Source organism: Entelurus aequoreus, linkage group LG02 (genome assembly GCF_033978785.1).
Source record: "Entelurus aequoreus isolate RoL-2023_Sb linkage group LG02, RoL_Eaeq_v1.1, whole genome shotgun sequence".
NCBI classification, from domain to species: domain Eukaryota; kingdom Metazoa; phylum Chordata; class Actinopteri; order Syngnathiformes; family Syngnathidae; genus Entelurus; species Entelurus aequoreus.
This window is the reverse complement of record NC_084732.1, coordinates 39,782,852-39,806,556: the sequence shown is the minus strand read 5'-3', so window position 1 is coordinate 39,806,556 and position 23,705 is coordinate 39,782,852. Positions and strand designations below refer to the sequence as shown.

Sequence of the window (23,705 nt, the reverse complement as noted above, 5' to 3'; positions counted from 1 at the left end):
CATACAGTACCTGTGTGATAACTCCTGGTCTGATTTGGATGGGCTGGATCGGGGGCGCTTGAGTGACCAGAGGAACAGATGCCTCCATTCGAACAGAGTAGCCAGCGGTTTCACAGTGTTGGTAGGTATCCCTGCAAGAATTAAATAAAGAGTACTTGAACGAAAGACACTTACTGACCCAATCCTTCTTTCCCTTAATTAACCGCAGCTCCCCAGTGCTATGGAGCTCACTTATACAACTGTGCGTGAATTCCAAAGTAAAACTTTGCATAAGCACAAACCTAATTGTATGTACGCAAAAAAATGCATGTATCAACTTGTACATAATTTAGAGGAATGCTTATACATCGTTACCGGTAAATACATGTGTTGCTATTGTGTTTTGTAGTGCATATGCGTCTTTTAATGTGAGTATGATCTTTATTTTGTGGTGAAACCATCCTGTGTCTAAAAAACTTTGCGTGAGTTCGATTTTATTTATTTTTAATTTACTTGATAGGGACATTGCACAATACATAAATTGCATAGCTATTACATTTTCATCTGCTGTCCCCAGGCTAAGGCCGCAGGTTAAAAACACATTTACCAATAAAATCTAAAATACAGATGAAAAAACACCGCAACAATAACAGAGCACCAGCAGAAAGATAGATTAAACAACAGTCTAATAAATATACACATTATTCTATGCATGGTCAAAAGACTGCGTACAAATACACAAATGTTTCTGCATATAATTTTTATATAAATAAAAATGCAGTGAAAGTTACTTATGCACACGTCTCCCCTGCTGACACTACTTTTTTGTGCGCAGCAACCATTATAAATGAGGCCCCTGGACACTACGACCACTGTGCTTGGTTGTCGCCAAACCACAATTATCTTGGTGCTCACCTGTATTACCAGCTATTGGACAATAATAATAAGCTGTACATTAACTACTCAAAAATATATCCAAGTTTATTTCTTACAGTAATGTTCCCTCAGAAAATAAACTGTAATATAATTATTTGCTGAAATTTGAGGTGTATACTCACTTTTTTGATATATGACCAGCAAAACAAATTGGAGTGATTACCGTATTTTTCGGACTATAAGTCGCAGTTTTTTTTTCATAGTTTGGCCGGGGGTGCGACTTATACTCAGGAGCGACTTGTGTGGGAAATTATTAACACATTACCGTAAAATATCAAATAATATTATTTAGCTCATTCACGTAAGAGACTAGACATATAAGATTTCATCGGATTTAGCGATTAGGAGTGACAGATTGTTTGGTAAACGTATAGCATGTTCTATATGTTATAGTTATTTCAATGACTCTTACCATAATATGTTACGTAACATACCAGGCATGTTCTCAGTTGGTTATTCATGCCTCATATAACGTACACTTATTCAGCCTGTTGTTCACTATTCTTTATTTATTTTAAATTGCATTTCAAATGTCTATTCTTGGTGTTGGATTTTATCAAAATAAATTTCCCCAAAAAATGCGACTTATATATGTTTTTTTCCTTCTTTATTATGCATTTTCGGCCGGTGCGACTTATACTCCGGAGCGACTTATACTCCGAAAAATACAGTAAGTGTAAAATGTACACATCTTACCTTGAATGGTTGAGGGACATAAGATGAGAGCCTGCTGAAACGACTCATTGCCTCCAAACTGTCCACTTCCTGTTTGCAATGGTATCCCGGGGTGAATCACTGAGGGGGCAGATGGCGCTAATGCCTGAGGAATAACACAAACACACCTTATGAAATGTTCAAAAACAGCATCCGCTGCAAATTCTCGTCTAATAAATACATATAAGAAGAGAAGTTTTACTTGTTAAATGGAGCACAATAAAAGGGAGACTATATGTTTGTGTGTCTGTCAAGCATGTGCCTCTGTCTCCCTACTCGCATTTGTAAGTAGTGAGAACTGAGCATACATTGTTCTGCAACAGCTTCAGCCTGAAGTCCAGGCTTCAAGGACATAATTGTCAACATTAAGCTAGATTGTCAGGTTAAAATGTTGAGCTTTTTTGACAAATCCGAAAGAAAAACCTCATCTGCTTTTTAGCGCAAGCATGTGACTTAAAATGCTTTTTACAGGTCTAATAGAAGCTAAACAACAGAACCCCCTTACATTTAAAATGTACATGTCAACCTTCCCAAGTGCTATCATTTCATGACCCCTATTTTCATGTTTAATAATATCACAAATTTGGAGGCTGGAAACAGTATTAGAGACGTTTTGCATCATAAAGCTACGCTGCCAGAAAAAGGGTCAGCTCCCGGTTTCTCCTCGGCAACAACGCAGATTTGCACCGTTGCCATGACCTCAGCAACATGACGTGATTATGTTGCCATGACAGCAGAGCTACAATGCCGTAAGATGGCCAAGTCTGCATTTATGAATGCAGTAAGACCAAGGATTTTCTTTTTGAATGTGGAGACAGGTTGTTGAATGTAACATCTTGGACTGAACTTTGGTTATGTCTCCTAAAGCTTAGGGCAGCAAAATACACAATATGTTCTTAACAATGTGTGCATAGAACTTCACATTTTACGGTAGCATTTTAATTGGGGAATCAAGACAAGTTATAAGAAGCCTGTTATGTTGGAATTTATGCTGATTTTCTAGAAACAAATGGTAGGCTTGACATTTCTAGTAGGTTTTAATTGCATAAAATGCTCTCCCACTGCGTACCACCCAATTGTATGATAGATTTTTCACCAAAACAATTAGGTAATTAAGAGTTAAATGAACAATTATCTCACTTTGTAATGACATTGAATGAGGCAAGAAATACAAACAAGGCAAAAAATACACAGGTTAACTATTTGGCTGAAGCTGGGATCTTGAGTACTATTGCATACACACGAAATTTGAGTGAGACTGTGACCTGTTTTCAATGCACCCTCATTGTTCCCTCTGTGCAATACCATGAAAAGTAACGACGTAACCGCTTACTTGAGGGTGGACAACAGTCATTTTGTTAAAGGGGTGGTTGACTGTGGCAGCGGCCCAGGTCTGACGAAGGGCCCCTTGCTTCTATTAGCTGTCTCATACGTGTTTGGACGGGTAGAGCAAACATCCATGATGTGGAAACATGACTTCACACTGCAGGCATATAGGTGAGGCAGGTCAAAATAACGCCACGAGTACAAAATGTCGCTACGTCTGCTGAAGTGTGGTTGCACTCACTGGTTGCTATGAGGGAAGTCGAGCAGGTGCTGCATTGTCACAAAGGGGTGACTGAGAGCTTCAGCAGGGGCAATCCTCTCCTCTGCATCGATCAGCAACATTTTCTTCAGCAGGCCCACAAACTCCCGGCGGTCTGCCTTCTCTGCGAACAAGTCGCTGCCTTCCAGATTCAGCACCAAATTCACCTGGAAGATATATATTATAATATAATAATTAAAATCAACTACTTTTTCATAAACACAACCCAACGGTATGCTTTAGAAATGTTAAAGGCCTACTGAAATGATTTTTTTTTATTTAAACGGGGATAGCAGATCCATTCTATGTGTCATACTTGATCATTTCGCGATATTGCCATATTTTTGCTGAAAGGATTTAGTAGAGAACATCGACGATAAAGTTCGTAACTTTTGGTCGCTGATAAAAAAAAGCCTTGCCTGTACCTGAAGTAGCGTGACGTCGCAGGTTGAAAGGCTCCTCATATTTCCCCATTGTTTATAATGATGGCTGCCAGCAGCGAGAGCGATTCGGACCGTGAAAGCGACGATTACCCCATTAATTTGAGCCAGGATGAAAGATTCGTGGATGAGGGACGTGAGAGTGAAGGATTAGAGTGCAGTGCAGGACGTATCTTTTTTCGCTCTGACCGTAACTTAGGTACAAGGGCTCATTGGATTCCACACTCTCTCCTTTTTCTATTGTGGATCACGGATTTGTATTTTAAACCACTTCGGATACTATATCCTCTTGAAAATGAGAGTCGAGAATGCGAAATGGACATTCACAGTGACTTTTATCTCCACGACAATACATCAGCGAAGCACTTTAGCTACGGAGCTAACGTGATAGCATCGTGCTTAAATGCATATAAAAACAGACGAAATAAGCCCCTGACTGGAAGGATAGACAGAAGATCAACCATTCTACCAAACTCTGGACCTGTAACCACACGGTTAATGCTATACCGCCTGGCGAAGCCTAGCAATGCTGTTGCTAACGACGCCATTGAAGCTAACTTAGCTACGGGACCTCGACAGAGCTATGCTAAAAACATTAGCTCTTCACCTACGCCAGCTCTCATGTGCTCATCAACACCCGTGCTCACCTGCGTTCCAGCGATCAACGGTGAGACGAAGGACTTCACCCAGATCATCGATGCGGTCGGCGGCCCGGAGACGGAGGAAGTCAAGGTGAGGACAGTAGCGCGTCTGCTATCCAACTCAAAGTCCTCCTGGTTGTGTTGCTGTAGCCAGCCGCTAATACACCGATCCCACCTACAGCTTTCTTCTTTGCAGTCTCCATTGTTAATTGAACAAATTGCAAAAGATTCACCAACACAGATGTCCAGAATACTGTGGAATTTTGCGATGAAAACAGAGCTGTTTGTATTGGGATACAATGGTGTCCGAATACTTCCGCTTCAACCCTTGACGTCGCGCGCAAACGTCATCATACCTAGACGTTTTCAGCCGGAAGTTTCCCGGGAAATTTAAAATTGCACTTTATAAGTTAACCCGGCCGTATTGGCATGTGTTGCAATGTTAAGATTTCATCATTGATATATAAACTATCAGACTGCGTGGTCGGTAGTAGTGGGTTTCAGTAGGCCTTTAATATTATTGTAATGCCATATAATAGTATGATAGTATTTTCAGAGAATAAACAATTAGTAAAAAAAAGAACAGACTTGGCGTAAAATTAGTGATTGTGTGAGAATTTCCTGTCTTCTCTGTAAAGGATAAATACAATCTAATGTTTTTTGTTTGTTGAATGGTTAACAGAGGGGAATTTCACATTACAAAGAATCTTCTCTCCTCCTGTTAACAAGAACTGTATTCATCGAGAATAAAAAACCACATGACATTCCTTGAAACTTAGATCTTGGAAGTGAGAAGAGTGGAACATACATGCAATATGTCATCCAAACAGCTGAAGATGTACTTCCTTGCTTCCTTTGATTTCATTCCCGTCTCAGCCTCATGCTCATCTGTAGACTGTGGAGACATCAGAGTTTAAGTTTAGCAAAGACTGCCATGCTCTTGGTAGATTTGTTTGAGTCACTTAAGATTCAAGCTGTTTTTATGGACTCAAAACAGGGGCAAAATCCTTGTGCGTAAAAACAATACCTTGTGCGCACGTGTGGACTCACTTTGTGCACACCTGCGGAATCATTTTACAAGATTTACGTCTTTTTGCCTGCGCTTGGACTCTGTTTGCGCTTGCGGTGTCATTTCTCTTTCTCTCTCTGATGTTCCACCCTGTTGGCACTTAAGAGCGGGCATTGATAAGACGGCCAAGCAACTTCCCTCCATTCTAATTGGTCACTTGAAACAACAACTATTTTCTGGTCAAAGACAATCCAGGGGAACTGTTACTGTTGAACTATGTGCCTTCTGAAGAAGAGTAGCCTTCAGACTCTTTAGTTTAGACTACTGGGTTCAAATTTTTTTCACCAATTACCACCTTAGAAAAATCTTGTCTCTCCAAGTACCACCATAATGATCAACATTAAAATACTGTAGCGTACTAGGCGAAAGTGTTCATTAAACAATAAGGCAGAGGTTTTATTTAAGAAATATATTTAATATTTTTGGCCACTGTAACATTACTCACTGTTTGAACAGTAACACTGTGTTTGAATATAGGAAGATATAACACTGTACTTTAATCAAGTGATTATTTGGTGTACCACTAGATGGATACCGTGTACCACAGTTTGAGAATCACTAGACTAGAACACAAATGTATTTTCCTTTTAGGATTCTAAAGATTAAAAAAACACTTGTTAGATGCGGCTAATAAGAGCCCTATGTAGCCTTCAAAGCGCTCTAAAACAATATAGAATGTAGTCACAGACCAGAACTTTTTTCGTGGGCGCATTGATATCAGCGCACATAGCAACGCACTTCCTACTTCTGTCAAAGAATGTGTTCCTACTTCTGGCAACAAACATGTGTGCAAAAAATTAATTAGCATGTGCTTAGAGAGGCCACACGCACGGAAAGTGTGGTTTTTAAATGTGAGGATTTTGGCACTGTTTCGAGACCGTACGTTTTAATGTTTGGCCAAAAACATGTGTAAGGTGTGTTGAAGCTTCTTACCTTTAGTCTGAAAGATGCAAAAGGTGAGTCAGACTCTTTGCAAAAGAAGCGTGTTGTCTTTGTCCCTGCATTCAATAATTGCTCTCCGGGAAAACCTTGCGTCTGAGAAATGTATCGAATCTAGACAGAGGGACACATAAATCTGATTTTATAGATAGACATTACATTCAAACAAAGACACTGTTTTGCAGTCATTAAAAAGGTCAACATCAGTAACATCATTGTGTAGAGTCCCAGACAGTCTTAATCACTGTGCGAAATGTCCACATAGCAGGCACGGCGTCACAGACCTTGAAAACTGCACTTCTAGAGGAACTATTAAATCCAAATATCCCTGTGTTTATGTTTGACTGGTGTTAGGGTCTTTGCATGTTAACTCTGATAACAAGGTCCCTCTGCCCTCAATGCCAGATGCCTTTCTCGGTAATGATGGTCCTTCAGCGGTGTGTGTCACACACAGGTTTATGAGAAGAGTCCAGTCAGAAGCCCGGTTGACGTCAATCACACCCGAGTGTTAAGGACAACAAGCATTAGAGATGCAGCACAGAGCCACATACTTGTGAGAGATGTGACACACGTCAAGTCAAGGCAACACCAGTATAGCCCTTAATATGACAAAATCCTGTTATGTCACACTGCTTGTGTATGCCAGTATGGCTGAAATTAAATGTAACATTGCAACAAACTCAGCTCTGGGGGATTATGCTTCTAAAAAATCGAAAAACATTAGCAGAGTGGAAGTGGTTTTCAAAATGACAATGACAAGGGAGGGAGAAAGGCCTTGTTGTAATTTTCTATGGTGGAAACAACAAGGTATCAAATAAACTTTTGAGAAAGTGGAACAAGGACAAACAGTCTCTGTTGAAAAGCATCCAAAAGCAGGATGCCAATATCTTAAATGTACAAAGACATTGCCAAGAGTTACATAAGTGCAGTATTGAGCCAGCAGTATCAGGCCACCCTGTGTTACTACCTATGGGCATATATAACAAAAACAACACATTAAATCAACCTTACATTTGAGAATTAAAATTAACCGTATTATCAATTTTGACTCTGCATGATGTGAACTAAACTACAAAACCCAAAACCAGTGAAGTTGGCACGTTGTGTAAATGGTAAATAAAAACAGAATACATTGATTTGCAAATCCTTTTCAACTTATATTCAATTGAATACACTGCAAAGACAAGATATTTAATGTTTTTTAAGCAAATAATCATTAACTTAAAATTTAATGGCAACAACACATTGCAAAAAGTTGGCACAGGGGCATTTTTATGGCCTTTTTTTTTTAACACTCAGTAAACGTTTGGGAACTGAGGAGACCGATTTTTGAAGCTTTACAGGTGGAATTCTTTCCCATTCTTGCTTGATATACAGCTTACGTTTTTTAACAGTCTGGGGTCTCCGTTGTGGTATTTTACGCTTCATATTGCGCCACACATTTTAAACGGGACACAGGTCTGGACTACAGGCAGGCCAGTCTAGTACCCGCACTCTTTTACTATGAAGCCACGCTGTTGTAACACGTGGCTTGGCATTGTCTTGCTGAAATAAGCAGGGGCGTCCATGATAACGTTGCTTGGATGGCAACATATGTTGCTCCAAAACCTGTATGTACCTTTCAGCTTTAATGGTGCCTTCACAGATGTGTAAGTTACCCATACTTTGGGCACGAATACACCCCCATACCATCACAGATGCTGGCTTTTGAACTTTGCGCCTATAAAAATTTGGATGGTTCTTTTCCTCTTTGGCTTTGGTTTTGCATAGTAAGAGTTTTAACTTGCACTTACAGATGTAGCGACGAACTGTAGTTACTGACAGTGGTTTTCTGAAGTGTTCCTGAGCCCATGTGGTAATATCCTTTACACACTGATGTCGCTTTTTGATGCAGTACCGCCTGAGGGACCGAAGGTCCGTAATATCATCGCTTAAATGCAGTGATTTCTCCAGATTCTCTGAACCTTTTGATGATATTACGAACCGCAGATGGTGAAATCCCTAAAATCCTTGCAATAGCTCGTTGAGAAATTTAGAGTAAGTTCTTAAACTGTTGGACAATTTGCTCACACATTTGTTCACAAAGTGGTGACCCTCGCCCCATCCTTGTTTATGAATGACTGAGCATTTCATGGAAGCTGATTTAATACCCAACCATGGCACCCACCTGTTCCCAATTAGCCTGTTCACCTGTGGGATGTTCAAAATAAGTGTTTGATGAGCATTCCTCAACTTTCTCAGTCTTTTTTGCCACTTGTACCAGCTTTTTTGAAACATGTTGCAGGCATCAAATTCCAAATAAGCTAATATTTGCAAAAAATAACAAAGTTTTCCAGTTCGAATGTTCAGTATTTTGTCTTTGCAGTCTATTCAATTGAATATAGATTGAAAAGGATTTGCAAATCATTGTATTTTGTTTTTATTTACGATTTACACAACATGCCAACTTCACTGGTTTTGGGGTTTGTAAATAAACACTTCTGGTGTGCTTGCAATGTGATCTGTTGTATTATTGTTATTATTATAGACATTGTTAGTGTTGAAATAATTTATTGGTCAGAGTATTTTTGGAGTCCTAGCTTGAATGTTTGTCTGATGAGTGTAAACGGAATGTATTTGTGTGTGGGTGTGACATATGTCCTTGTTGTCCAAGCAGAGTAAAGCCCTAATTAGTTTATTCTGCAGTTTTACATTATTAAAGTTAATGCAAACGGAGCTAAAATGACTTCTTAAAGAAGATGCAAGTCCATTGGTTTGCAAAAAATACAATACAGTATATGCAAACCAATATCTGTTCCCCAGCCTCTCTCATGCTGTGATGACACAGTAATGCAACACTGAGAAGTCATTTAAAAGTGCAATAATTACAGTCCCTGCCCCTTCAGCAGCACTGTATAAACAAGAACCCAATCCCAGTGTGTGAGTGGGAAAAAAACATTTTTCTCAAAAGGCGTTGCTCCGCAGAGACCTAAAGATCACGAGACAGACCACCAAACAGGCTAGACTAGGAATGGTCTTAACATTTTAGGAACTGCGTAAGAAATCCGTTGTGTGAAACTGATTGTTGAATAATTGTGTATTGAAGTGAAACTAAGGCAAAACGGAATGCATACTTGCCGGCTCCGAGCAGAGTTGCTGTTGATTCAGTCTCAACTAGCTTGTGGTCTAAAGAAGAACAACGATTATGTTAACGGCGTGGCGAAGTTGGGAGAGTGGCCGTGCCAGCAATCTGAGGGTTACTGGTTCAATCCCCACCTTCTACCATACTAGTCACGTCCGTTGTGTCCTTGAGCAAGACACTTCACCCTTGCTCCTGATGGGCCAGGTTAGCGCCGTGCATGGCAGCTCCCGCCATCAGTGTGTGAATGTGTGAATGCGTGTGTGTGAATGGGTGAATGTGGAAAATAGTGTCAAGGCGCTTTGAGTTCCTTAAAAAAGGTACAAAAGCGCTATACAAGTACAACCCATTTACCATTTACCATTTAACTACTAGAATTGAGAATCTTAGGGTTTTTCACGATACAATACTATGCACATGGCTCACAATCTATCAATCTAGATATGGCGATGCTGCTATAACCTGTGACATGTCCGTGTGTTTATGGGGTGAAAAAAAAACTAATGAAAAGAAAAACTTTATAGTTTATACTTTGCCTCAACAACAATAATAAGTACAAACAATATTGCTTTATAACCATTGGCAGGCATATTCAACTAAATTGTTTTGGGGGCCACATTTCCACAAAACAAAAGACCTGGGGCCGGACTTCTGCCTTCACGGTTGGTCTTATTTTGTATACATGTATATGGTGAACCAGCGTCCTTTACACTCGATATTTGATTTTCGTCTATTTATTTTGTCAGAGTTACAGGAACACCCTGCTGTTATTAAGGACATTCTGCTAAAAAGTTAGTTAATAATCATCTTTATGACAGCACTCTTGTTTTTTTTAAGAATCTTCAGCAAAAATGTGAGTCCCTCAAATGTTTTTAGAACTGAACTCGCGGACCACCAGTTGAAATAATGAAAAATAGAAGACCTAAAATGGAACCTTGAGGAACAGTACTAGTATAAATAAAGAAGCTGAATAAATGACTACTGACTGTATCTAAAGTAAACAAGCTACAGCAACACCTTCGTTACATAAAATCACATTACGAAAAAAAATTTAACTGCCAAAACGGAGAGTGCTTAAAGGGCTGCCTTGAGGAACGCCTTGGTTATGTAAATCACAATTTTACAAGCAAGTATGTTTCACAGCAAGGTTAAAATGTCAATGCAACAATATGTCAATGTGTGTACAGTTGTCCAAGTTACTCTGTACAACAGGATAATTTTTGTGTTTTTAGCAATTTGTTTCACAGAAGATTGTCTCCCAAGTTTTGAACAGAACTTGGGGGCTAGTATTTTGTCATTCCGGGGCTGGATTTGGCCCTCGGCGGGCACCAGTTGAATAGCCCTGACCAATGGTGTATCCGTGTGTTTTATAAGGGTGAAACAAAAACAAACCAAATAAATAAACGTTATAGTTTTCTGCATAACTCAAGTACAAACAGCAATAGTGTAAAAATAGATATATAAAATAATATATTTTGTCACAATCATATTAGCTACTGTTATGTCCAGTTGAACTAGAGAGTTCTGAAATGGCACAAATCATCGCTGGCCTCTAAACAAGAGGTCAGAATATTCAGAGAGTCCATCCTATCTAATTAAACATAATGAATAATCATTATTTTTATTTTGGCAAATACATTTTTTCAACTGCCCAGTGCTATTTTAGAATATGCCAGTCACTAGTCAAGCCGCATGGTACTCCTGGCCCTTTCAGTGAACTGAAATTAAAGTCAACAAAAAGTCAATGTAACACAAGATGAAAGAAGGTAAGAGGAACCAGTAGGAGGAGTCTGAGTTATAAATACAGTATGCTGTGTAGGATGGAAGCAGACCCCGTGCAGAAAGATTGGAAAAGGTAGCTCTACTTCAGCCAGATTCCTCCCATGGAAAGTGGTAGCGGATGTGCAGACACCTCACACCAGCAGGCAGCTGCCTTGCTGCAGCTTTTTATATTTTAGCCAGCTTACCATACAAGTTGTGCACCGATAGTATATTAACATAAGTTAATAATGGAAAATGAAATCAAACATGTTTCTTTTCTTTGCAGATAATGCTATTTTGTAAAATGCCACATAATCTAAAAAAAAAGAAATAAATACAAACCACTTGTCATTCTGATGGCACAATTGTGTGTGTGTATTGTTTTTTTACTTTAAGACATATGAATGGGATGTGATTTTTCTCATTTTTCCCACTCGAATGTGGCCTTCACTCTAATGCACCAAACAAGCTTTTGTGTATTGTTTGTGTACAAATAATTTGTCACTTAGCAGCATCCGACTTCCCATACCTGACATGCTCAGTGTTTACCCAACCAACATCATATTAGGGGGTGCGGAGTATGTACTTGTCTCTACATTCCCCCTGTCCTCGGTTTCACTCCGGGTCATATATGACCAGGGGGCGCCGCTAGGGATTTTGGGCCCCATGAAAAGAATCTTTATAGGGCCCCTAACACAGCGGCAACATTATAATTTCATCATCATTAGGGGCCTCCCTGGGCCCCCCTCCATCATGGGCCCCAAGAATCCGTCTCCTTTACCCCCCCTTTTCGGCACCCCTGTATATGACATCTTTATTTGTTCATCATTTTGGAGTCTGTATATTGATTGTTTTTTTTGTTTACATAAAAGACCACTCAAAATTGTATTGATGTACAGTTGCTAATGAAGGTAGATCAGGCATGTTTTAAACACATAAAATAAAAAAGTATACCTTTCAAACATGGGTGTGATTTTGTACATTTCATCTCTAGTTTATTCTAGTTCCTCATTTAATTTCTTCTCAATTGTGCATTTAATCACACAGGGGACTACAGAATTCTTGACAAATAACCTACAGCTTACTTCCAACAAACACTTGATAAACTGGTACGATAGTTAAAAGTACCGTAACATAAGAGACCTCCATATTTAGAACTAGTATTTTAATCCAAAAACAATGCTAAAGGCGCAGCAGGTGCATGTCAAATACAAGATGCTACAACATGCTGACTTTACATCCAGGATCTATTATACATACAGTCAAACCTGCGTGAGTGGGCACTTGTCTATGGGGGCCACAAAAAATGTCCCCCGCAAAGACAAGTAAACATTGTCTATAGCAGCCACCTGTTTAAGCAACCAGTACCCATTTGTTTTGTCTCCCAGATTAGTGTTTTTACTCCATTTAGCGGCCACTACCACCAAAATGTGCTACAATGATGCATGATAATGATAAATTTGAGTTGTACCTCTAAATTCCACAAGTGTGTTTGCATTGCCTGTGCTCTGGAGTTTTCTCTGTGCTCCGCTAACACTCACCGGCTGCATGCCGTGCATAGCGTGGCACAGCTCTGCTCCCCCAGACAGTAGGACAGGTTCTTGCAGGGAAATCGTGCACATTTGCATGAGACAATTGGTATGTGGGATGAATTCAACAACAAACAGGTAGGTGATCCAACGGGAGAAGAACAATATTTGTTTTATTTTTCCCCCTGATGTTGGTGCTTTTAACATGGGAAAGTAAGCTAGTAATAAACACGGAGAGTTTTATTCTGAAAATGAAACGGATTTATTATGTTTACGTGTCATAGTTTCTGTCCCGCTCTACCCAACTGTGCCAAACTGCTGCAGCTTAGTTGCATTATCCAGTAAAAATAGAAGCCTTGCTTATTTGCTGCTGAGAGCTCCAAAGTATCGGAGATAGGAGCAGTATGTATGCGACATAGTGCAGCTGGTAGAAGTTGACACGCTGACTATGTTTCCATGCACTAAATTAGTCTGACTTCTTCTGGGACTTCACCTACATGTGAAGTCCCAGTGTCTATGCACACTCTCTAATGAGACTATTGGTCATATGCCGTATGCCTCCCGTACACTAGAGAGCGCTTTTAGCAGGAATTAATGTATTGCTTTTCCATTTGGCCTATGATGCCACAACAAAAGAAGGCATCTTTGCAGCTTTTTATACGTCAACAGCCCAGTTCTTGTTCTACCTGATGCTGTAATATTGGCACAGATTACAAATATTATGTGTCTAATGGCAATGCTGATGTTAAATAGCAGACAGCATCAACAAAATGATGTTAGATTGCATCACAAACATAAAACTACGACCAATAAGGTCTCGAATTTTTTTTGCTCCAAAGCAAAGACTGGTATAAGAGAGTTGTTTTGAAGGAAATTTAGGATGGAGAATGGAAAGAAAACTTTCGAATGTCTCAAAGTTCATTCAATAAGCTCTGTGGATTGATGGAAGGAGTTTTAAGTCTGAAGGAAAAGACTGTTTGTGAACTGACTCCAGATGAGGGTTGCTGTTGTTCTGTACAAGCTTGCCAGTTGTGCTGAATACAGAGTTATTGCTAACTAGTTTGTAGTGCACAAATGCAGCGTGAAGAGGTTTGTTTACGCTTTCTTGTTTGCCTAATAGACCTGCCTTGTTGTCTTCCATCTCAGTCGTATTTGTTCGGCAGTCCGAATAAAGCCGGCATTCTCCATTTCCTTGGCTGCATTCTTAAATAAATCTCAGTTTCTTTTTTTTCTCCCATTGATGCACTTCAAAATGTTTTTTCAATTTGTGAAGAAAAGTCTCCTCTACATTCCAGTTGTTGTCTGTTTTTAGTCAATGCTCTTATTGAACGGGATCCAGTTTCGGGTTATATCCCGCACGTTCAGACTGGCGCATGTGCAATACGAAGGGTCCTCAACGGCAGCCCAAACCCACTCAGGAGATCTGGTTTTCAATCGCATAATCTAGGCGTGGTAGTCCCGACTTTTCAAAAGCCAAACACGATCAGATTAAGGTGTTTCTATGGGTTATAGAATGCTTTTTTTGAGCTGAATTATTTGAAAAATGAGACCAATTTAGTGCATGAAAACGTAGTCAATAACTAGAGTGGAAACGTACAGGCGCCGGTGGTATTTAGGAGTCAGTTATTATTTAACTGTTTTTAGGATACAATGATATGAATTGTTTTGTTCCACTGGTAATTTTGTCATGGCGACCTGTGTATAGTGGCCAGTTGGCTACTGTTTCAGTTTCCCCCGAGTGATCGCTATGTACAGGTTTGACTGTACATCCCCTTCTTCCACACCTAACTTTCGCTGTTTCATTTACACTCTGCTGGTTTCCTCTCAGTGTTTTATATTCCAAAGGTACTTTCTCACCTATTATGTTACTTCCTTTTCCAGTCAACCTCACACCTCCTATTTTTGGCATCTTTATTCTATTCTATGAGCCCATCTGAGATTTCAAACTCCAAGGTGTCTGCTACTGAAGCAAGAATGTTCTGCCCAAATATCCCTAAAGCAGCTTATTACATGCTGCCTGGTTGCTGCCAAATTAGATTTTCATTTTGACACTAGCGGTGCTTTACTTGGGACTGAGGTCAAATCTATTTCAAAGGTGTGAGTGAGCTCACCTTACCTTGACCCAAGTAGGGTAAAAAATTAATTGGTCATAAAAGACTCAGTGTTAGTGCAATGTGCACTATGGAGGTCGAGTTGTCACGTAGGGTGCAGCATGGCACACGGCAGCTTTGCTGGCAAGCTTTGAGGAGATAGGAGAAAGCCGCTCAGCATAAGCCCTGATCAGTCTGGTCCTGGGGAGACACTGTTAGGGTTGGCAAAATCTCAGATATGTCCTCCCTTTACGGCACAAAGAGTGTTCTCAAAAATATATACATTAAAATAACTTGTTGTAGTCATAATCTCTTTAATCTCCATCTTTACATCTCCAAAGAGTTCCAGTCAGTCTTATTTAACTTTGGTCAAGTTGTATTTTAATTTTTTTTTTACAATTCTTCTTTGGCAAGATTTAGACAACATCTTTAAACGTGGGTACTAACCTGTGAAATGTCAATAATTGTTTCAGTAGCTTGGTATGAAATAGCATGCAGTCATCAACAATAACCAACAGAAACGTAAACAATAAAAAAAAACTGCATCAAATGGAAACTCAAAACCACTGTGGACTGTCACATTTGAAAAGTTGCATGGACAGTGGAAAAGTCAAAACCTCAAGGCACACAAAAAGAAGTGGAAAATAACATCAGCAAGTTAGAAATGGAGGATGTAATGTTTCACAGACCCACACATGGACAGTATAATGGGTGGGCCGAACCAACTATTTTATAGTTGTTCTTTCCCCAGGTTTGAATGGAGGTAACGTCCACAAAACATCAAAGATAACGACTGAATGAGACAACAATTGTACAATGGAGTAAATAAATAAACCCCAAAATTGAGGTGTTTGCTTACCTGGTCATACTCTAGGGCGCCGGGGTAAAGGGGCCAGCCCAGAAAAAGCTCAGCTATCACACAGCCTAGGGACCACATGTCTATGGCTTCACAAAATGGCAATCCCAAAATAATCTCTGGAGCCCTGTAGAAACATACAAAAAAACATTAAGTATTCACAATAAGTAATATCATGAAAATCCCCATGAGATAGGTTTGCATGAGTCGGAAATGTCATGGATCATGCCGTGAGGCAGAGTAGCCATGCTTCAGCAAGCCGATCCAGTGGGTTAGGAGGTCGGCGAGGTTGGAGAAGAGCGCTTTGACAGGCTATTATAACTCCCGTTTCCTGACAAAAAAGCGCTGTTACTATTATTTTTATTTAATATGGTCTTCTTCTGGTTACTGCAAGTGAATCATTGGCGGTTAGTTGTAAACAGAAATTATGTCGTTTTGGCTGTCCCTTCACACTATTATGTTTTAGCACTAAAAAACAAAAACCTAGGCCTGGTAGTGGATGTTTTTGAAACAGTTACCGTTTTCCTGTAAACTGTCATCAGTGTTAATGGAAGGCATGTGCAGGTGTGTTAAGTATTCAGGTACAACGAAAAGAACAATGGTTGTCCGCAGGCTGTTGTCATTTGTGCTTACAATGCTTCTTAAATTAATTACACAGGTTAAGACAAACATATCCCAACATGGGGTAATCCAATCCAACAGTTTTGGATTACCTGCCTGTTATAAATAGTCACAGGTTTTTTTGTCATTTGTGGAATATGTCCTTTCCATCAATAACATTTTTACAAGAGATTGGTGTAAAACCTAGTACCAGAAAATATATATTTACACTGCAGGAATCTGAAAGTATTAAGCGATTAACCTAAAGCCTTTTCTCTTCAAACAGGTTTGATTACATGGTAAAAACAAATGCTAGGCCAGTAGACAACATGGCAGTAAAAATTAAACTGGGAGACATGCCAACAATTTTAATCTTGCTGGTCTGAGGGGAGGATTTTCTGGAGGATAAAGCTCGCAGCCGTGGGTGTGTTGCGCGGTCCCCACCATAGGATATACTTCCAGTCAAAAATACTTGGCAGGAAAAGTGGGGGCTACCTTTGCAGCTGTGAGGTTGTTGCAACCCAAGCCTCATTACTGTCCAGTGAAACCAAATCCATTTTCCATCCTGAACATATGACGTACAAACTGTGCTGCTGAATGCAGGGAAGCATAGAGCTCACGACTCCCAGGCTGTGTGCAAAAGTCACACATGAAATGCATTGATATATGCAGTGCATCTGGAAAGTATTCACAACGCTTCACTTTTTCCAAATTTTGTTATGTTACAGCCTTATTCCAAAATAGAATAAATGATTTTTTGTCCACAATATTCTACACACAGTACCACATAATCACAATGTGAAAAAAAGTTTTTCTTTTTTAAAAATTGTTGCAAATGTACTAAAGAATAAAAAACAAGAAATAAAATGTACAGTATTTTTCGGACTATACGCCGCACTTAAAATCCTTTAATTTCCGCAAAAATCAACAGTAGGCCCTATACCCGGTGTGCCTAATGTATGTAATCATTCCGGTTGTGTTTACCGACCTCGAAGCTATTTAATTTGGTACAGTGTGTAATGATAAGTGTGACCAGTAGATGGCAGTCACACATAATAAATACGTGTAGACGCCAGCAAACAACACCAACACTTTAAATCAGGGGTGCTCACACTTTTTCTGCAGGCGAGCTACTTTTCAATTGATCAAGTCGCGGGGATCTACCTCATTCATATATATAATTTATATTTACTTATTTATGAAATATATGTTTTTGTTAACAAGTTAAAGGTGTTTAATGATAATGCAAGCATGTTTAACACATATAGTTAATATTGTTAATAAATTAAAGGTGTTTAAAGATAATGCAAGCATGTATAACACATATAGTAATATTGTTAACAAGTTAAAGGTGTTTAAAGATAATACAAGCATGTTTAACACATATAGTTCATATTGTTAACAAGTTAAAGGTGTTTAAAGATAATGCAAGCATGTTTAACACATATAGATTCCTTTCTTTCATGAAGACAAGAATATAATTTGGTGTATTACCTGATTCTGATTAATTGCATTGATAGGAATCAGACAGTGGTGCTGATAACGTCCGCATTTTCAAATGAAGGAGAAAAAAAGTCCTCCTTTCTGTCCAATACCACATGAAAGTGGTTGTTTTTTGGCATCTTATTTGTCCAGCTTCCGTACTCCTTTTTATACACTTTACAAGAAATACATTGGCGGCAAACTCCGTAGCTTGCTAGCTTGGTCACGCCAGCTTTCTGAGACTCTTAGCGCAGGCAGGATGAAGCAGAGCTTTTATTGTGAAGGCAGGAACTGTGCAGTCGGTCTTTGGAGTTTTGACGACAGGTACGGCGCCAGAGTCTGTTGAAATAAAAAGAGTTTCTCGCCTTCCTGTCGGTAATTTTTTCTTAATAATGAGCTGGCAGCAGCCAGCGTCATCTCAGAAGACCCTCGGGTGCCGTGAATGTCAATCAAGTGACGGAAGTGACGTCATAGTGAAGATTTATGATCGCTCATTTTTAGGACTATTTTTTTAATGCCTGGCTGGGGATCCACTGACACACACACCCTCCGCGATCGACCGGTAGATCGCGTTCGTTGTGGAAGTGGAGCCACGTAATCTATGCAACATTTTGACCAAAGAACCACCATTACATGTGAGATAGACCACGAGGAGGAGTTTGAAATAAATTTAAAAAAATCATAATATGACCCCTTTAATGCGCCTTATAATCCAGTGTGCAGTATGTATAAAAATAGACTTGAATAGACCCGCTCATCGGCAGTGCGCCTTATAATCTGGTGCGCCCTAAGGTCAGAAAAGTATGGTACATAAATATTCACAGCCTTTGCTCAATACTTTGTTGATGCACTTTTGGCAGCAATTACAGCTTCAAGTGTTTCTAAATACAATGCCACAAGCTTGGCACACCTATCTTTAGGCAGTTTCGTCCATTCCTCTTTGCAGGACCTCTGAAGCTCCATCAAGTTGGATGGGAAGCGTCGATGCCCAGCCATTTTAAGATCTCTCCAGAAATGTTTAATCGGATTCAAATCTGGATTCTGGCTGAGCCACTTAAAGGCCTACTGAAATGAATTTTTTTTATTTAAACGGGGATAGCAGATCTATTCTATGTGTCATACTTGATCATTTCGCGATATTGCCATATTTTTGCTGAAAGGATTTAGTATAGAACAACGACGATAAAGATTGCAACTTTTGGTATCTGATAAAAAAAAGGCTTGCACCTACCGGAAGTAGCGTGACGTAGTCAGTTGAACATATACGCAAAGTTCCCTATTGTTTACAATGATGGCCGCATGAAGTGAGAGAGATTCGGACCGAGAAAGCGACAATTTCCCCATTAATTTGAGCGAGGATGAAAGATTTGTGGATGAGTAAAGTGCAAGTGAAGGACTAGTGGGGAGTTGAAGCTATTCAGATAGGGAAGATGCTGTGAGAGCCGGGGGTGACCTGATATTCAGCTGGGAATGACTACAACAGTAAATAAACACAAGACATATATATACTCTATTAGCCACAACACAACCAGGCTTATATTTAATATGCCACAAATTAATCCTGCATAAAAACACCTGCGTGTTTGTTATGCTAGCTCCTAGCTCCTCTGCTAGCTCCTAGCTCCATAGAACACGCCAATACAATTCAAACACCTGATCAACACACACAATCACTCAGCCCAAAAGACCGTTTACCTAACCCAAGGTTCATAAAGCTTATATATTTTTAAAAAGTTACGTACGTGACGCGCACATACGGTCAAGTTATCGAATGTTTAGCAGCCAAGGCTGCATACTCACGGTACCTGATATTCAGCTGGGAATGACTACAACAGTAAATAAACACAAGACATATATATACTCTATTAGCCACAACACAACCAGGCTTATATTTAATATGCCACAAATTAATCCTGCATAATAACACCTGCGTGTTTGTTATGCTAGCTCCTAGCTCCTCTGCTAGCTCCTAGCTCCATAGAACACGCCAATACAATTCAAACACCCGATCAACACACACAATCACTCAGCCCAAAAGACCGTTCACCTAACCCAAGGTTCATAAAGCTTATATATTTTTAAAAAGTTACGTACGTGACGCGCACTTACGGTACGGTACGTGTTATGCTAGCTCCTAGCTCCTCTGCTAGCTCCTAGCTCCATAGAACACGCCAATACAATTCAAACACATGATCAACACACACAATCACTCAGCCCAAAAGACCGTTCACCTAACCCAAGGTTCATAAAGCTTATATATTTTAAAAAAGTTACGTACATACGCAAAAAAAAGCCAAAGCTGCATACTCACAGTAGCACGTCTGCGTCTTTGTCATCCAAATCAAAGTAATCCTGGTAAGAGTCTGTGTTGTCCCAGTTCTCTACAGGCGTCTGTGTATCCAAATCAAAAGTCCTCCTGGTTAGAGTCTCTGTTATCCGAGTTCTTCCATCTTGACTGCATCTTTCGGGAATGTAAACAAAGAAGCGCCGGCTGTGTACTGTTGTGGCTGACTACGTTCGAAAAATACGTCCATTTCGCACCGACAACTTTCTTCTTTGCTTGCTTGGCTTCCTTCTCCATAATGCAATGAACATGATTGAAACAGATTCACGAACACAGATGTCCAGAATACTGTGGAATTATGAAATGAAAACAGAGCTTTTTCATATTGGCTTCAATGTGGAAGGCATACCCGTGTTCGTCGGGCTACGTCACGCGCATACGTCATCCTCAGAGGCGTTTCGAACCGGAAGTTTAGCGGCAAATTTAAAATGTCACTTTATAAGTTAACCCGGCCGTATTGGCATGTGTTATAATGTTAAGATTTCATCATTGATATATAAACTATCAGACTGCGTGGTCGGTAGTAGTGGGTTTCAGTAGGCCTTTAAGGACATTTACAGAGTAGCCTTGAAGCCATTCCTTTGATATATTGGCTTTGGGCTTAAGGTTGTGGTCCTGCTGAAAGATGAACCATCGTCCCAGTCTGAATTCAAGAGCACTCTTGAGCAGGTTTTCACTCAGGAAGTCTCTGTACATTGTCACATTCATTTTTCCCTTCCATCGTGAGAAGTCTCCCAGTTTCTACAGCTGAAAAACATCTCCACAGTATGATGCTGCCACTACCATGCTTCACTGTAGGGATGGTATTGGCTTGGTGATGAGCGGTACCTGGTTTCCTCCAAACATGATGCCTGGCATTCACGCCAAAGAGTTCATCAATCCATCTATTTTCTACCGCTTGTCACTTTAATCTTTGTCAAGTCAGGCCAAATAATTTTGTTTCATATGGTTTGACAGTCTGTCAGGTGCGTTTTGGAAAATGTTTACAAAGGAATAGCTTCCGTCTGGCCACTCTACCACACAGGCCTGATTAGTGAATTGCTGCAGAGATGGTTGTCCTTCTGTAAGGATCTCCTATCTCCACAGAAGAATGTTGTAGCTCTGACAAAGTGACCATCGGCTTCTTGGTCACCTCCCTGACTACGGCCCTTCTACCCTGATCGCTCAGTTTAGACGACTGGCCAGCACTTGGAAGAGTCCTGGTGGTTTCAAACTTCTTTCATTTACGGATGATGGAGGCCACTGTGCTCATTGTGACCTTCAAGACAGCAGATATTTTTCTGCCTCGAGACAATCCTGTCTCGGATATCTATACAGATAATTCTCCTTCAACTTCATTCTTGGTTTGTGCTCTGCCATGCACTGTCAAGAGTGGGATCTTATATAGACAGGTGTGTGCCTTTCCAAATCACACCCAACCAACAAATTTACCACAGGTGGACTCCAATTAAGCTGTAGGAACATCTCAAGGATGATCAGTTGTTAGCTGTTAGCTGCTACTTTGTCAGCAGGGGCACCAGCGTTTGTGATCCGCATGGAAAGGCATTCATTATGCGGCAATGGTGATCACATACTTTTTCAAGAAATGTGGCCGATACTGATCGGTGGCCGTAAGAGTCAGCATATTCCTAATTAGGGTTGGGTATCGAGTATCGAGTATCGATTGGAACCGGGACTAACTTTCCGATTCTCCCGGAATCGTTCAAAAGTTTAAATTTCGATTCCTATTTTCGATACCAAGTCAGCCGACCGGAAAAAAATATGTCCGCCGAACCGGGAGAAGAAGCCGCTGAACACCAACGGCCGCCGGAAGTGTTAGCATAGCCGAGTGAGTCAGTCAAGCTCAAGCATGGATAGCGGGCGTCGGCGGTCGAAAGTGTGGCTTTACTTTATAAAAAAATGAAATAACCGCGAAATAACAGAGCTCCATGTCCATCAAGAAACGAGTGGAGAGAGAGCTGCAGATGTACCAGGACGTTCCACCGATACTTATGTCTGACGACCTTGCTACATGGTGGTGGTCCGGTGGAACCAACAAAAGACTTATCCTTTGCTGTCAGATCTCGCTTTCTCATATTTATGCGTTCAAGCTTCTTCCACACCCAGCGAACGTGTATTTTCCACAGCAGGAGACACTATCTGTCCAGAACGCTCACGCATCCTGCCTGAGAAGACGGATATGGTCATTTTCCTAAACAAGAACTGTCTCTGATTTTATACTGTACCTGCTGCTAATCTGGACTGGGTTTTGCAAGTTGTTTCTTATTGTTTATTTGCTTTTCTGCACCAGTTTAGCCCATCAGTGGGAGCACGGTAACATTTTTAAGTACCTGCAGCATCATACACTTGTGTGTGTAAATGTGTTTTCATGAGGTTTCCTGCAGCATCATACACTTATGTGTAAATGTGTTTTCATGAGGTTTTCAAAAATAAAGCTCTCTTGAGGAAAGTGTACCCCTGGGAAAATGTATTCATAATTTATAATATTTATATTCAAGTTCATAGATTTGATATTTATATTCTAGTTGAAAACAGCCCTGTGAGGAATTTATAGTAAAGTTCATAAAAAGTTAATAGAATTAAAATTGATGGAGAATGTCAGACTATTTCATTCAGAAAGACTGTAGGTTAGCTAGCTCATTTAAAATATCCTAAACTTTTTTTTGACCCTGCCTCTTAAAAGAATCGGAATCGAGAATCGTCAGGAATCGGAATCGGAATTGTTCAAATTCAAACGATACCCAACCCTATTCCTAATAACTATGATTGCCTCTCACACATAATGGTGACATGATCTGCACATTTGAAAACCATATTGCACATCTCACTTTGTTTCATATGGTATGTTTTAAAAAAATATGTTTTTTATGAGTTGAGGGAGAACAAACTGTAGAATATTGTACAATTGCATGCTCCTCATTTGAATCATAGTCCTATAATGGACTAATGACATACAAAATATGTATCTTAAAATGAGGAAACCTGTGATTTGCTCACATCCTAAATACATTAAAATGTCATGTGTTTTAATTTAATGACAAAGTTTGGAGGTATTGAACATTTATTTTTCATGATTACTTCGTAACTGCAAACACCTAATGCTTTGAATTACACCGAAATACTTCAAAGTAAGTTCAGCATAAAGTCTTAAGAACTAATTCATATTCATGCCTTCTGTCTGACAGCTGGTTAGCGTTAACTCCCAAACAGTGAAGATGTCCTGTACAGAACATAATCTCTGCAATGTTCTAAAACAACTCAAGTGGTTTCAGCTTTCATAACCAGTTTAAGTACACGTGTAAGCACTAAGAAATAAAAGCAAACTAGCTCTGTCAGTTTTGGTAATCTTATATGGCGTGCGCCTCTTGTACAGTAATGCAGTTTTGTTGTGACATGTCACAGCCAACATGGCAACTGAGGGCCCGAAGTCATGACAGACCCATAAACTGTGTCAGTAATGTATGTCACGCAACTATTCTTGTTTCTATTTAAAGAACTTTTAAGTTAGGCTGTTACCTCACACCCCATAAAGAGTGCCTTCATCCTCCCTGCTCTGTCCTATCAGGTAGGACTGACATGTAATAATAATAAGAGCAAATAAGGGTGGCAACACATAGTGGAG

General features: G+C 39.9%; 1 protein-coding gene across 1 annotated transcript in view; it reads right to left on the bottom strand.

The window, feature by feature from the left end:
* The window catches only part of LOC133633896 (homeodomain-interacting protein kinase 3-like), a 97,691-nt gene that overhangs the window by 10,267 nt on the left and 63,719 nt on the right, over positions 1 to 23,705 (bottom strand). The window contains 9 exon segments of the mRNA XM_062026697.1: positions 11 to 105; positions 108 to 131; positions 1,612 to 1,735; positions 2,963 to 3,018; positions 3,021 to 3,112; positions 3,197 to 3,381; positions 5,104 to 5,190; positions 6,298 to 6,417; positions 15,661 to 15,784. Of these exon segments, the coding sequence (XP_061882681.1) occupies positions 11 to 105; positions 108 to 131; positions 1,612 to 1,735; positions 2,963 to 3,018; positions 3,021 to 3,112; positions 3,197 to 3,381; positions 5,104 to 5,190; positions 6,298 to 6,417; positions 15,661 to 15,784 (907 nt within the window).